Source organism: Rhinatrema bivittatum, chromosome 1 (genome assembly GCF_901001135.1).
Source record: "Rhinatrema bivittatum chromosome 1, aRhiBiv1.1, whole genome shotgun sequence".
Classification (NCBI taxonomy): domain Eukaryota; kingdom Metazoa; phylum Chordata; class Amphibia; order Gymnophiona; family Rhinatrematidae; genus Rhinatrema; species Rhinatrema bivittatum.
In genome coordinates, this window is record NC_042615.1 from 617,581,276 (window position 1) to 617,596,199 (window position 14,924).

The following is a 14,924-nucleotide window of genomic DNA, read 5'->3' on the forward strand; positions in this document are numbered from 1 at the left end:
TACCTCGCGCTCGCTGAGCGTGTTTCCAAATTCTAACGACTAAATTCATAGAAGAAACCTACCTGAAGACGAGCCCCGCACTCCTGCGGTGATACCATTCGGTCCCTCCCCCAGTTGAGTTTCCCGAGCTGACTTCCGTGGTCCCTCGGAGGTAAGAGCCTTGGTCCGGTGGCCGATTCGCGGCAGGGACCTAGCCCCCGAGTGAGAAGGGCTCGGGCACGGCATAGAGGCAGCCTCGGTCCCGGCTAGGACTTGGCCCCCGAGCGAGACGAGTTTGGGCATGGCCTAGAGGCAGCAGGTGCACTTCCTCGAGCGCGGTGGTGACTGTACTTACCCTCTCCCCCCGCAGCCGGAGACTGCCCAGGTCGCAGCCGGGAAGCGCCGAAGACAAGGTAAGGCGTACATCTTTACTTGTGGTCTCCGAGGAAGTGAGGATTAGCGGGGTTTGCCTACGTGGCAGCCTGCCAGAGAGGTCGCCATCTTGCCTGTCTACTCGCCTTCGCCACCTGAGCGCACGTTGCTGAGCGCAGGCGGATAGGCGCACATTGCTGAGCGCAGGCGGATAGGCGCACGTTGTTGAGCGCCCGTTCATAAGACGCCTGTTGGTAGGCGCACGTTCATAAGACGCCAGTTGGTAGGCGCACGTTCATAAGACGCCCGTTCCTAGGCGCATGCTGCTAAGCGCAGGCTGCTAAGCGCGCATTCATAGGCGCACGTTGATAAGCGCACATTGGTAAGCGCATATTAGTAGGCGACACATATTACAAGGCGCATACTCCGTCTGGGAGGAAATAACAGGCGAAATGGAGCATAAGAGAGCCCATGCGTCCGCAGAGCCGGCGCCTCCAGAATCGGGCATTAGAGCCCTAAGCCTCTGCTCAGCATGCAACCTCAGGGCCACACAGAGCGAGGAAGCAGATTCCCTATGTGCCCAATGTGAGGAGGCCATGGGAGTTCCAGGCCAGGACCGGTCCCAGCCTAGCGTACTTGCCAGTTCCTCAGGGAACACTCCGGACTTAGCGGGCCGCGGGGAGCAGCCAGGGAACCCGAGAGACCTGGCTGCTCCCCGCCCCTATGGCCAGATTCGGCTTCGCTTTCCTGGGTGGACTTATTCAAGGGGATTCACGCCTTTGTCCAGATGCAGCCTGCTCCTCGAAGGGGCCTTTCCGTTCCGGATGAGCCGGCCCCTGGACCCTCGAGACCTAGGCACGGCCACTCGCCACCCGAAAGCCCCACTTATGGGGGAGTCTGATTGCTCCGAGGAAGATGAGGAACCCCCCGAGGAAGGAGAACTTCCCTCTGAGATAGAGCCATATCGGACCATGAGACGCTTCTTTCGGAAAGAGGATCTTCCAGGCCTGGTCTCACAATGTCTATCAGAACTGGCTATTCCAGGCCAGGACACCCCAGGGGAACCTAGAATGGAACCCCCCTGCTAGAGGGCCTGTGTCAAATGGCTCACCATTTTCCCCTTCTACAAGCAGCACAGCAGCTAATCGATCTGGAATGGAACGTGCTGGAGGCCTCATTCAAAGGGGGTCGGGCCTTGTCAGGCATGTACCCTCTGGACCCGGCGTCCAAGGAGCTGCTGGCGTGCCCCAAGGTAGACGCCATAGTTAATGCAATTGTGAAGCGCACCACCATTCCAGTTGAGGGGGGAGCGGCCCTCAAGGATACACATAACCGGCGCATGGACACCATTCTGAAACAAGCCTTTGAGGTGGCAGCCATGTCCCTACAAATCGCAACCTGCTGCACCGTGGTAACGCGTTCCTGTTTATCACAAGCTAGAAACAACACCCCGGGAGAAGACATGGAATCAGCTCTCGCGTTCCTTACTGACGCAGCCTCCGACCTAGTCCGTACGGCAGCCAAGGGAGTGTCATCCTCAGTGGCAGCCAGGAGACAGCTCTGGCTATGTAATTGGGCGGCTGACTCTTCCTCCAAGACATGCCTCACAAGAATGCCCTTTAAGGGATCCCTACTGTTCGGCAGCGATCTCGAGAAGCTGGCTAATAAATGGGGTGCCTCTCTATTACCCCGTCTACCAGAAGACAGGTCGAGGAGGAGCCAGCGTTCTTTTTCTAGACCATCCAGAGGTAGAAACTCTCAGCGCTTCAACCCTTACAGGGCTTGCTACCAAGCGCCTCGTTCTCAGGCCAGGAACCAGCCCTTTCGGGCTAAGCACAACAAGAGGAGAACCGGCTCGGGTTCTGGCCCTGGCCGTACACCACAATGACAATCAGCCGACCCATCCGGGGGTAGCAGCCATAGGGCGCAGGCTAACCCTCTTCTACCGCAGGTGGGTCGAGATTACCTCGGACCAGTGGGTCCTCGCCCTCATCCGAGAAGGATATTACCTGGATTTTCTTCGGCTCCCGCCAGCCAAGTTTGTGGAATCTCCTTGTTCATCTCTCAAGAAGGCGGCACTAGAGGTTACCTTGCAGAGGCTCCTGGCCCTAAAAGCCATAATCCCAGTGCCTGCAGGGGAGATAAATTCTGGGCATTATTCCATAGTACCAAAAAAGGAGGGCACTTTCAGGCCTGTCCTGGACCTCAAGTCAGTCAACCGACACCTACCGGTCCCCAGCTTTCGCATGGAAACTCTGCGGTCTGTCAAGAATGCAGTACAGCCAGGGGAGCTTCTCACCTTCCTAGATCTGTCGGAAGCCTATTTGCATATCCCAATCCATCGGGATCACCAGCGCTATTTACGCTTCAAAGTCCTGAATCAGCACTTCCAGTTCCGAGCTTTACCCTTCGGGTTAGCCACCGTGCCGCGGATCTTTACCAAGGTCATAGTAGTAGTGGCGGCGGCACTCAGGAAGGAAGGAATTCTCGTCCATCCCTACCTGGACGATTGGCTGATCAGGGCAAAGTCACCGGAGGAGAGCCACCGGGCAACCAACAGAGTTATAGCTCTTCTGGGAAGCCTAGGATGGGTAGTCAACATAAACAAGAGTTCCCTACAGCCATCCCAGTCGCTGGAATACCTAGGAGTTCAATTCGACACCCAGGAAGACAAGGTCAACCTGACGTCCAAGAGGAAATCAAAACTCCGGAATCATCTGCAGGCCCTGCTGAGCGCTGTCCGGCCCACAGCTCGGGATTACCTACAGGTCCTCGGCCTCATGGCATTCACTCTGGAGATGGTACCATGGGCGCGGGCTCATGAGACCATTGCAACGCGCCCTCCTATCTCTGTGGAGCCCACGAATACAGAACTACACCGTACACCTACCTCTACCAGCCAGAGTGCGGAAGCAGCTACGGTGGTGGTTGCAGCCCGGCCACATGAGCTGGGGGTCAAGAATGTCCTCCCCAACCTGGACCCTGCTTACTACAGATGCCAGCCTGAACGGATGGGGAGCACACTGCAAAGAACTCACTGCCCAAGGGCGGTGGAGCAGAGAAGAGTCGAGGTGGAACATCAACCGACTAGAAGCAAGGGCAGTCAGGCTCGCATCCCTGCGATTTGCCCACAGACTTCGAAACAGAGCGGTCAGAGTGATGTCGGACAATGCCACCACAGTGGCATACATCAAACGACAGGGCGGAACCAGAAGCCAACAGGTGTCCCTAGAAATAACTCCCCTGATGATTTGGGCGGAAGCAAATCTCCAGGACATCTCCGCCGTCCACATCGCCGGGAAGTACAACACCACGGCAGACTTCCTCAGCAGAGAAAGCCTAAACCTGGGGGAGTGGCAGCTGTCGCCCACAGCTTTCCAGATAATTGTGGATCAGTGGGGGACGCCGGGCATGGACCTACTAGCCGACAGGTCCAATGCTCAAGTACCCAGATATTTCAGCCGCAGGCGGGATCCTCTATCCCAGGGGATCGATGCCCTGGTACAGCCATGGCCTCAGGAGATCCTGCTATATGCCTTTCCTCCGTGGCCCCTGCTGGGCGCCATTATACACAAGATTCAGTGACACAGAGGCCTAGTTCTTCTAGTGGCCCCGGACTGGCCAAGAAGACCCTGGTACGCAGACATGAGAAGACTACTGGCAGGGAATCCCCTACTTCTGCCTCCACACAGGGACCTGCTGCAGCAAGGTCCCATCCTCCAAGAGGATCCAGCTCAATTCTCTCTTACGGTCTGGCCATTGAGAGGGCTAGACTGAAGAAAAGAGGATACTCGGAGCCGGTAATAGATACACTCCTCCGAGCACGCAAGTTCTCCACATCTCTAACATATATAAGGATCTGGAGAGTTTTTGAAGCCTGGTGCGACACTCGCAGCACCAATCCACATGCCGCTAAGATCCCTATCATTTTGGATTTCCTACAAGATGGACTTCAGAAGGGTCTATCCCTCAACTCCATCAAGGTTCAGATGGCAGCGCTGTCTTGCTACGGTCACAGGAGGGACGGCAACACCATTGCCACACACCCAGACGTTTCACGTTTCCTGAAAGGAGTCAAACACATTCGCCCGCCACTGAAGTAGCCAGTGCCCCTGTGGAACCTCAACCTAGTGTTGGAATTTCTAGCGGGATCCGCCTTCAGGCCCCTTCGAGGCCTGTCTCTCCGTTTGTTAACCTTGAAGATGGTGTTCTTGCTGGCTGTGTGTTCAGCATGCCGCATCTCAGAGCTACAAGCACTGTCCTGCAGTGATCCGTTTCTCAGAATCACTCCAGAGGCTATCCATCTTCGCATGGTTCCTTCCTTCTTACCCAAAGTAGTCTCACACTTTCACCTCAACCAAACCATATCCTAGCCAACCACGGAAGGTTTGAAGAAGTCGGAAGACGGTCGAATGCTACGCCATCTCGACATCGGCAGACTGCTGTCCAGATACCTGGAAATGTCAGAAGCAGTACGAAAGACGGACCACCTGTTCGTCCTTCACAGCGGGAAGAAGCAAGGGGAAGCGGCCTCACGGCCTACCATTGCCCGCTGGATCAAAGAGATTATCAAGGCGGCCTACTTAGAGGCAGGAAAACCACCGCCTCTACAGGTCAAGGCTCATTCTACCAGAGTGCAAGCAGCCTCTTGGGCAGAAACTAGGATGCTGTCGCCTGCAGAGATATGTAAAGCGGCGACGTGGTCCTCCCTCCATACCTTCTCTAGATTCTACCGTCTGGACGTCCAGGCTAGGGAGGACACAGCATTTGCGAGGGCAATCCTACACAGTCCTTGGGCAGCCTCCCGCCCAATCCGGGAGTAGCTTTTGTACATCCCACTTGTTTTGAGTCCATCTGCTACACACTAGGAAATGTTGAGATTACTTACCTGATAATCTCCTTTTCCTTAGTGTATGCAGATGGACTCAGCATCTCGCCCGGCTGCCGGTATACATGGGGATTCACCGACTCACAGTAAGCCATGTTTTCTTATATAGGGCATCCACCCTGCCGGGTGTCGACGCCTTCCGGTTGAGAACACTGGCGGTCTCCAGCTACCATCAATTGATCAGGGTAATCCTGTTCATTTAATCGATCGGTCAGTCACACATATATCCATAAAGCTTTGCAAGGAAGATTACTGAATTGCTACACTTTTTGTGGGGGTATATGTACCTGTGCTGACTTCAGATCCGTCTCAACTGCTAGCACGAGCACACTATACCCTCTTGTTTTGAGTCCATCTGCATACACTAAGGAAAAGGAAATTATCAGGTAAGTAATCTCTACATTTTTTTTCCTGGAGGCTTTGATAAAATGTGGGATGCTACACATCTTGTTTTTCTTTTGATTGGTTTTGGCAGTATATGCAATCTTAGGTTCATCAGAGGATTTATTCCTATGGATTTCTCAGTGTCTCAATGTGATGGTGGAGAAGGGGAGCTTAGGAAAATGAAAATAAGATCACTCTGTTTTATAAATAAGATGCTGTAATAATTTCTTGTTTCTGTTATATGTTGCTACAGCTAATCTAGAATTTCTTCTGTATACAGGCTCAAAGCGCAACACTCTGAATGCCAAATTCACCACTTTAGCGTGTCCTGGTTGTCAGCATGATATAGATCTTGGAGAACGTGGCATCAATGGTCTATTTCGAAACTTTACATTGGAAACTATTGTAGAGCGATATAGACAAGCAGCTAGGGCTGCAACAGCTATTATGTGTGATCTTTGCAAACCGCCACCTCAAGAATCTACTAAGAGCTGCATGGATTGCAATGCAAACTATTGCAATGAATGTTTTAAAATACATCATCCTTGGGGAACTGTAAAAGCTCAGCATGATTATGTGGGACCAACTATGCATTTCAGACCAAAGGTAAGTATCCTTTGTGTGTTATACAGCATAGTGACTAATAACCAGTATTAACATTAAAAATGTTCTAATTGTAACTCCATCTCCGGGTGCAGGCTACAAACAATGATGGGAGCCATAAAAGAATTTGTTGTGTCTCTTGGGGCTGGATCACACAGGCTAGCTCTTCCAGAGTCTCTATTCCACAGGGTCTGGATCCTTTGTGGGGGGTGGGGAGGAATCTCTCCTCCTAGTCCAGAGTGATAGCGATGCCTTAGGGAACCTCGCTCAGAGAAAGGAGTTACTATCTTTTTCCTACTATGTATGCTGTCAGAGTCAAGGACCATACCAGAGACTTTGGATGAGTGTCCAAAATCCATTTTTTACTGAAGGGTAATCAAGTGGATAAATGGCACAATAAATACAGTTCCCAGCATCACAGATGGGTCTTCCATTTTTACAGCTTTTTCCCTCTATCTGTGCAAGTGTCTCTTATCAGCCCGACCAGGGAAACACACACCCTCCTGGGTTTGGATAGGTAAGATCCCCACTCGAATAAGGTATCCTTAGATGGGCAGGAAAAACCCTTCTAAATCTGGTGTAAAATAGATACTCGCAGTCTGTGCATAGAGAACAGATATCTCTCCCCAGGGCTCAAAGACTCTATTTGGGGGTCCTTAACTAGGTTTCCTGATGGTTTTACTCAGATGTGTTTCTCATTTTCTCACATGTCTTCTCTCTCGAATCCCAAGTTGGAAGGGATTTCCTCTGGAATACACAGCTTGTGATGTTCTTCCACAGGTAGGAAGGGAGCAGCAAAACTCTTCCTCCTAGTTCTAACAAAATGCTGTTTCCCAAAACTTTGTCCAAAAATATCAGAATGTCCTCACATCAAGCATTCACCATACCTCTGATCCCTGGTTAATGTTGCCGAGGGGCAGGTCTCCTTATCCTGGGGCTCCAGGGAAAGGGTTCCCTGTGCCTGTTCCTCAAGTGACACCAAGGAGTCTTGCAAGGCTCGCTACCACAAAAAATGTCCCGACACCCAACTCAACCTTGGATGCAACCGTATCAGCCAGTGACTGGACTACAAGACCAGATCCTTGACCTTTGCTCAGGATCACTAGGCAGGGCTTGCCAGGCTGTTCCACGTATGCCCAAAAAATACAAACAAGGAAAATCTCTCTTCCTCCTAAGTTCCAAAACTTATTCTGTACTGCCCCTGTCTCTCAAGAGAGCTGCTTATAAAACCTCTCAAAATGGGGCAGCCATCCCAGTTTCCTCAATGGAAGGTGCTATACGGAATGGTTCATCCCTACTTTCCTAATCTATACTGTACTAGCTAACAGGGAGTTCACAAAGGCCATAATGGTAATGAACCCAGAGGACCACTACATAATTGCTAAGGTTTCCATTCAGAGGTGACAAATCTGCTTCTGATAGACAGAAATTGTTTCTAAGCTTAAGACAACCTATTTTAAAGTTTACTGACCATAATTGAAGCTCTAGCTAGTTTGCTTTTTATCATACATGTGAGACTTTTTGCCCGTAAGTTTTATGTTCAAGGTGGCAATGTCTGTCATATGAGATGGGTTTACAGTTTCTTCTGGTACAACTAATTAGTGTGTTTCTCTGAAGACGAAGTGAATCACCAAGTTGCACAACTGGGTGACTTGGTAATTCCCCTGTCTTCAGAGAACACCCATTATGGGTAAGCAACTTCATTTTGTGGTGAGTTGCCTTCATGATATTGTTTGTCATAAGATTTTTAAAACATTTTTATCACTTTAGTTTTGTTCCATATCCCTTGTTTTAGAATTTGAGGAGATTGTTTTAACAATGACAATTTTTTTAACACTAATACGTAATCAAAATAACTAACTAAATATATTTTCCTAGCGTGTAGCATATGGACTCAGAACAAATGGGTATAGTGTGCTCGTGCTAGCAGTTGAGACGGATCTGACGTCAGCACGTAGTACATATACCCCTGCAGGAAGTGCAGAAGCTCAGTAATTTCTGTCTCCAAAGCAGTTTGGAGCTACCTTATGCTCGCTGAGCGTTTTTCCAAATTCTAATGTCTAAATTCATAGTAGAATTCTACCTGAAGACGAGCCCCGCACTCCTGCAGTGATACTCTCGGGTCCCTCCCCTAGTTGAGTTTCCCCGAGGCGATTTCCGTGGTCCCTCGGAGGTAAGATCCTCGGTCCGGTGGCCGAATCGCGGCAGGGACCTAGCCCCCAAGTGAGAAGGGCTCGGGCGCGGCTTAGAGGCAGCCTCGGTCCTGATCCGTTCGCTGTGAGGACTTGGCCCCCGAGCGAGACGAGTTTGGGCGCGGCTTAGAGGCAGCGGGTGCACTTCCTCGAGCGCGGCGGTGACTGTAATCGCCCTCTACCCCCGCAGCTGGTGACCGCCCGGGTCGCAGCCGGGAAGCGCCGAAGATCAGGTAAGGCGTACATCTTTACTTTTGCTGGTCTCCGAGGAGCGAGGATTTGCAGGGTCTGCCTGTGTGGAAACCGGCCAAGGAGGTCGTCATTTTGCCTGCCTGCTCGCCGTCGCCATCCGCCCTGGTTTGCCACTTCGATTGAGCGTTCAGATCAGACTAAGCGCACAGGCAACGGGCGCGTATGTTAGGCGCCCGAAAGTAGTTGGGCGTGTATCATAGGCGCCGGTATTTAGGTGCACACTTGATAGGCGCACATTTGATAGGCGCACTCCTTCCGCGCATAAGCCTCTTGCATACTACAAAGCGCATATTGTTGGCTGGGAACGTGACACGATGGAGCGTATGAGAGCCCAGGCGTCCACAGAACTGGCACCTCCAGGATCAGGCATAAAAGCTCTAGGCCTCTGCTCAGCATGCCACCTCAGAGCCACACAGAGTGAGGAAGCAGACTCCCTATGTGCCCAATGTGAGGAGGCCCTGGGAGTTCCAGGCCAGGGCCGGTCCCAGCCCAGATTAATTGCCAGTTCCTCAGGGAACACCCCTGACCTAGCAGGCCGAGGTGAGCAGCCAGGGAACCCCAGAGACCTAGTGCCCCTAAGGCTAGAACCTGCTTCGCTTTCCTGGGTGGAATTATTCAAGGGGATTCATGCCTTTGTCAAGATGCAGTCTGATCCCCGAACGGACGGGGGGGAACATCCATACGTACCAGATGACCCTGCCCCTGGACCCTCAAGACCCAGGCACGGACACCCACCACCTGGAAGTCCCACTTATGGGGATTCAGATTGCTCTGAGGAAGAAGGCGAGCTCCCCGAGGAGGGAGAACTTCCCTCGGGGATAGAGCTGTATCGAACCATGAGACGCTTCTTCCTTAAGGAGGATCTCCCAGTCCTGGTCTCTCAATGCCTGTCGGAGCTGGCTATCCCAGGCCAAGGCACCCCAGGGGAACCGAGAATGAACCCCCTGCTAGAGGGCCTGCGTCAAACAGCCCACCATTTTCCCCTCCTACAAGCAGCACAGCAGCTAATCGATCTGGAGTGGAATGCGCCGGAGGCCTCATTCAGAGGGGGTCGGGCCTTATCTAGCATGTACCCCCTGGACCCGGCAACCAAGGAGCTGCTGGCGTGCCCCAAGGTAGACGCCATAGTTTGCGCAATTGTGAAGCGCACCACCATTCCAGTGGCGGGAGGGGCGGCCCTCAAGGATGCAAATGACCGGCGCCTGGATGCCATTCTGAAACAAGCCTTTGAGGTGGCAGCTATGTCCCTACGAATTGCGACCTGCTGCACCGTGGTGACATGTTCCTGTTTATCACAAGCCAGGAACAACACCCCGGGGGAAGAAATGGAATCAGCTCTATCATTCCTCACTGACTCTGCATCCGACCTAGTCCGTACGGCAGCCAAGGGAGTGTCATCCTCAGTGGCAGCCAGGAGACAGCTCTGGCTACGAAATTGGTCAGCCGACTCCTCCTCCAAGACACGCCTTACAAGAATGCCCTTTAAGGGGTCCCTCCTGTTCGGCAGCGACCTCGAGAACCTGGCTAACAAATGGGGCGCCTCTCCATTACTCCGTCTACCAGAAGACAAGTCAAGGAGGAACCAGCGCCCTTTTCCTAGGCCATCCAGAGGTAGAAGCTCCCAAAGCTTCAATCCCCACAGAAATAGCTACCAAGCACCTCGTTCTCAGACCAGGAATCAGTCCTTTCGGACCAGGCACAACAAGAGGGGAACCGGCTCGGGTCCGGGTCCCGGCCACACCCCACAATGATAATCAGCCGACCCATCCGAGGGAAGAAGCCATAGGGGGCAGGCTAACCCTATTCTACTGCAGATGGGTCGAGATTACTTCAGACCAGTGGGTCCTGGCCGTCATTCGAGAAGGGTATTACCTGGACTTCCTTTTGTATCCCTCTGGACAAGTTTGTGGAATCTCCTTGTCCACCTCTCAAGAGGGCGGCACTGGAAGCTACCCTGCGGAGGCTCCTGTCCCTAAAAGCCATAATCCCAGTGCCTGCATGGGAGATGAATTCGGGGCATTACTCCATTTATTTCATCGTACCCAAGAAGGGGGGCACTTTCAGGCCCGTCCTGGACCTCAAGTCAGCCAACAGACACTTAAGGGTTCCAAGATTTCGCATGGAAACTCTGCGGTCAGTCAGAAGTGCAATACAACCAGGGGAGTATCTCACATCCCTGGATCTGTCGGAGGCCTACTTGCATATCCCAATTCATCGGGATCACCAGCGCTACCTACGCTTCAAAGTCCTGAAACAACACTTTCAGTTCCGGGCTTTACCCTTTGGGTTGGCCACCGCGCCGCGGACCTTTACCAAGGTAATAGTAGTGGTGGCGGCATCACTCAGGAAGGAAGGAATTCTCGTCCATCCCTACCTAGACGATTGGCTGATCAGGGCAATGTCATCGGAGGAGAGCCACCGGGCAACCAACAGAGTTATATCTCTTCTGGAAAGCCTAGGATGGGTAGTCAACACAAACAAGAGTTCCCTACAGCCTTCGCAGTCGCTGGAATACCTGGGAGTCCGATTCGACACCCAGGGAGACAGTCAGCCTGACCCCCAAGAGGAGATCAAAACTCCGGAATCGTTTACAGACTCTGCTGAGCACCAACCGGCTCACAGCTTGGGATTACCTACAGGTCCTCGGCCTAATGGCATCCACTCTGGAAGTGGTACCATGGGCACGGGCTCATATGAGGCCGTTACAACGCGCCCTCCTATCTCGGTGGAGCCCACGGTTTCAGAACTACACTGTGCATCTACCTCTACCGGCCAGAGTGCGGAATCAGCTACGGTGGTGGTTGCAACCCGGCCATACGAGCCGGGGGTCAAAAATGTCCTCCCCAACCTGGACCCTGCTCACCACAGATGCCAGCCTCAGCGGCTGGGGAGCACACTGCGAAGAGCTAACCGCCCAAGGGCGGTGGAACACAGAAGAGTCGGGGTGGAACATCAACCGACTAGAGGCAGGGGCAGTCAGGTTAGCCTGCCTGCGATTTGCCCACAGACTTTGAAACAGAGCAGTCAGAGTGATGTCGGACAATGCCACCACGGTGGCATACATCAACCGACAGGGTGGAACCAGAAGCCAACAGGTATCCTTAGACATAGCCCCCCTGATGGCTTGGCGGAAGCAAATCTCCAGGACATCTCCGCCGTCCACATCGCCGGGAAGGACAAAACCAAGGCAGACTTCCTCAGCAGAGGAAGCCTAAACCCAGGGGGAATGGCAGCTGTCATCCACGGCCTTCCAGATGATTGTGGATCAGTGGGGGACTCCGGGCATGGACCTACTAGCGGACAGGTCCAACGCTCAAGTACCCAGATACTTCAGTCGCAGGCGAGATCCTCTATCCCACGGGATCGACGCCCTGGCACAGCCATGGCCTCAGGGGATCCTGCTATATGCCTTTCCCCCATGGCCCCTGCTGGGCGCCATTATACACAAGATTCAGCAGCACAGAGGCCTAGTTCTTCTGGTGGCCCCGGACTGGCCAAGAAGACCCTGGTACGCAGACATAAGACTACTGGCAGGGGATCCCCTACCCCTGCCCCCTCACAGGGACCTGCTGCGACAAGGTCCCATCCTCCACGAGGATCCAGCTCAATTCTCTCTTATGGTCTGGCCATTGAGAGGGCCCGACTGATGAAGAAAGGATACTCGGGGTCGGTAATAGATACACTCCTCCGAGCACGAAAGTTCTCCACTTCACTAACTTATATAAGTATCTGGAGAGTATTTGAAGCCCGGTGCGAAACTCGTAGCACCAATCCGCATGCCGCTAGAATCCCCATCATTTTGGATTTCCTGCAAGATGGGCTCCGGAAGGGTCTGTCCCTCAATTCAATCAAGGTTCAGGTGGCAGCACTATCCTGCTATGGCCCCAGGAGTGACGGCAACAGCATTGCCACACACCCGGACGTTTCACCTTTCCTGAAAGGAGTCAAACACATTCGCCCGCCACTGAAGTGGCCAGTGCCCCTGTGGAACCTCAACCTAGTTTTGGAATTCCTAGCGGGACCTGCCTTCAGACCCCTCCAAGGCCTGTCCCTCAGTTTATTAACCTTGAAGATGGTGTTCTTGCTGGCCATATGCTCAGCTCGCCGCATCTCAGAGCTACAAGCGCTGTCCTGCAGCGATCCGTTTCTTAGAATCACCCCAGGGTCTATCCATCTTCGCACGGTTCCTTCCTTCTTACCCAAAGTAGTCTCACACTTCCACCTCAACCAAACCATATCCTTGCCAACCATGGACGGTTTGAAGAAATCGGAAGCAGGTTGAATACTGCGTCATCTCGACTTTGGCAGGCTGCTGTCCAGATACCTGGAAATGTCGGAAGCAGTACGAAAGACGGGACCACCTGTTCGTCCTTCACAGTGGGAAGAGGCAGGGAGAAGCAGCCTCACGGGCGACTATTGCTCGCTGGATCAAAGAAGTTATCAAGGCGGCCTACGTAGACGCGGGAAAACCACCACCTCTACGGGTCAAGGCTCACTCTACCAGAGCACAAGCGGCCTCCTGGGCAGAAACTAGGATGCTGTCTGCAGAGATATGTAGAGTGGCAACGTGGTCCTCCATCCATATCTTCTCCAGATTTTACCGACTGGACGTCCAGGCCAGGGAGGACACAGCATTTGCAAGGGCAATCCTAAACGGACCTCGGGCAGCCTCCCACCCAGTCTGGGAGTAGCTTTTGTACATCCCATTTCTTCTGAGTCCATCTGATACACGCTAGGAAATGGAGAGATTACTTACCTGATAATCTCGTTTTCCTTAGTGTAGGCAGATGGACTCAGCATCCCACCCGGCTGCCAATATACATGGGGATTCACCGATTCAAGGTAAGCCATGGTTTTCTTACCTAGGGCATCCACCCTACCGGATGTCGACGCCTTCCGGTTGAGAACACTGGCGGTCTCCAGCTACTGTCAATCGGTCAGGTTAATCATGTTAAGTTGATCAATCGGTCAGTCACACACATATCCATAATACTTTTGCAAGGAAGATTACTGAGCTTCTGCACTTCCTGCAGGGGTATATGTACTACGTGCTGACGTCAGATCAGTCTCCAACTGCTAGCACGAGCACACTATACCCATTTGTTCTGAGTCCATCTGCCTACACTAAGGAAAACGAGATTATCAGGTAAGTAATCTCTCCAATATATATGTGTGTGTGTGTGTGTATATGTGTATATATATATATAAAACTTAATTTTATTTGTGTTTTCTGAGATAATCCAGAACATGTACTAGGATTAGTGAAAGTAAACAGGAAGAAAATTGCATAAATACATATACTTTATGTGCCAATCAAATAAATACTATAGTCTACAAATTGAGGAAAGGAGTCTTACAAAAGCCATGGGGAAAAAATTGTATAAGAAGAAAAAGACAAGACAATGCTGCTATTAATCGCCTGTATGCATGATATCTAGCAGAAATTATTCAGCAGGTGGAGAGGTAACTACTGATGAGGAAGTTGCACCAACCCCACTAAGCACTTGTCTTTCATTAATAAATTGTCAAATGGGATGGTTCATAAAATACATATTTCACAGCAGCTTATTCCAGTACACATTTACAGGGGAAATTTAACCAAAAGAAATCTCCAATCTGCTGAACTCCAGGTCTTAAAGAAGAAACTGCTTCTTCCTAAGTTGTGTAGTTTTGGCTACAACTTGGTACATAGCAATCTTTAAATTAGAAAATAAAATGTTTCTCTTCTGAAAATAAATGGTTTCCTCTCAGATTCAGATACAAACAACATTGAAGATCTCTTCTTTACTTGATTTTTTTTTTTCAAGTATAGCAGTCAAATTAGAAAAATCCAAGGAAGTTTGAATTTCAAACACTTTCACTCCATCTATCTTATTATATGATGACACATATCAATTCCTCTAGTCTCTAGAATATATATTTTCAGGCACATTCTGAATCTCCAAAAGATAACTTTTAAACATTTCCAAGGATGTGTCAAACTTTTTGTTTAGGAAAATTAATCACATGCAAATTCTTATGCCTAAATGAGTTCTCAAACCCTTCAGCCTATATTGGATCTGGGAATGTCCTCTTACTGAAGAATTTCCTAAGTTTTGTACTACAGAAACTGTGCCTCCTAAAGTTCCAACTTTTGTGTTATCGTATATATAGTTCTCTCATTATCCTGTACTTGACCAGAAAGAGACTAATATTGTGAAAGGAAAAGACATTTGAATGGAAATACCATTAATTGCATTCCAAAGCCTTCCAAG

At 51.2% G+C, this 14,924-nt stretch overlaps 1 protein-coding gene across 3 annotated transcripts in view; it reads left to right on the forward strand.

The window, feature by feature from the left end:
* Nucleotides 1–14,924, forward strand: part of TRIM36 (tripartite motif containing 36) — a 344,127-nt gene that overhangs the window by 125,401 nt on the left and 203,802 nt on the right. For all 3 annotated transcript variants that reach the window (XM_029571457.1, XM_029571466.1, XM_029571476.1), the window contains exon 3: nucleotides 5,904–6,229. In XM_029571457.1, the coding sequence (XP_029427317.1) occupies nucleotides 5,904–6,229 (326 nt within the window). The remainder of the gene's footprint in view (nucleotides 1–5,903; nucleotides 6,230–14,924) is intronic.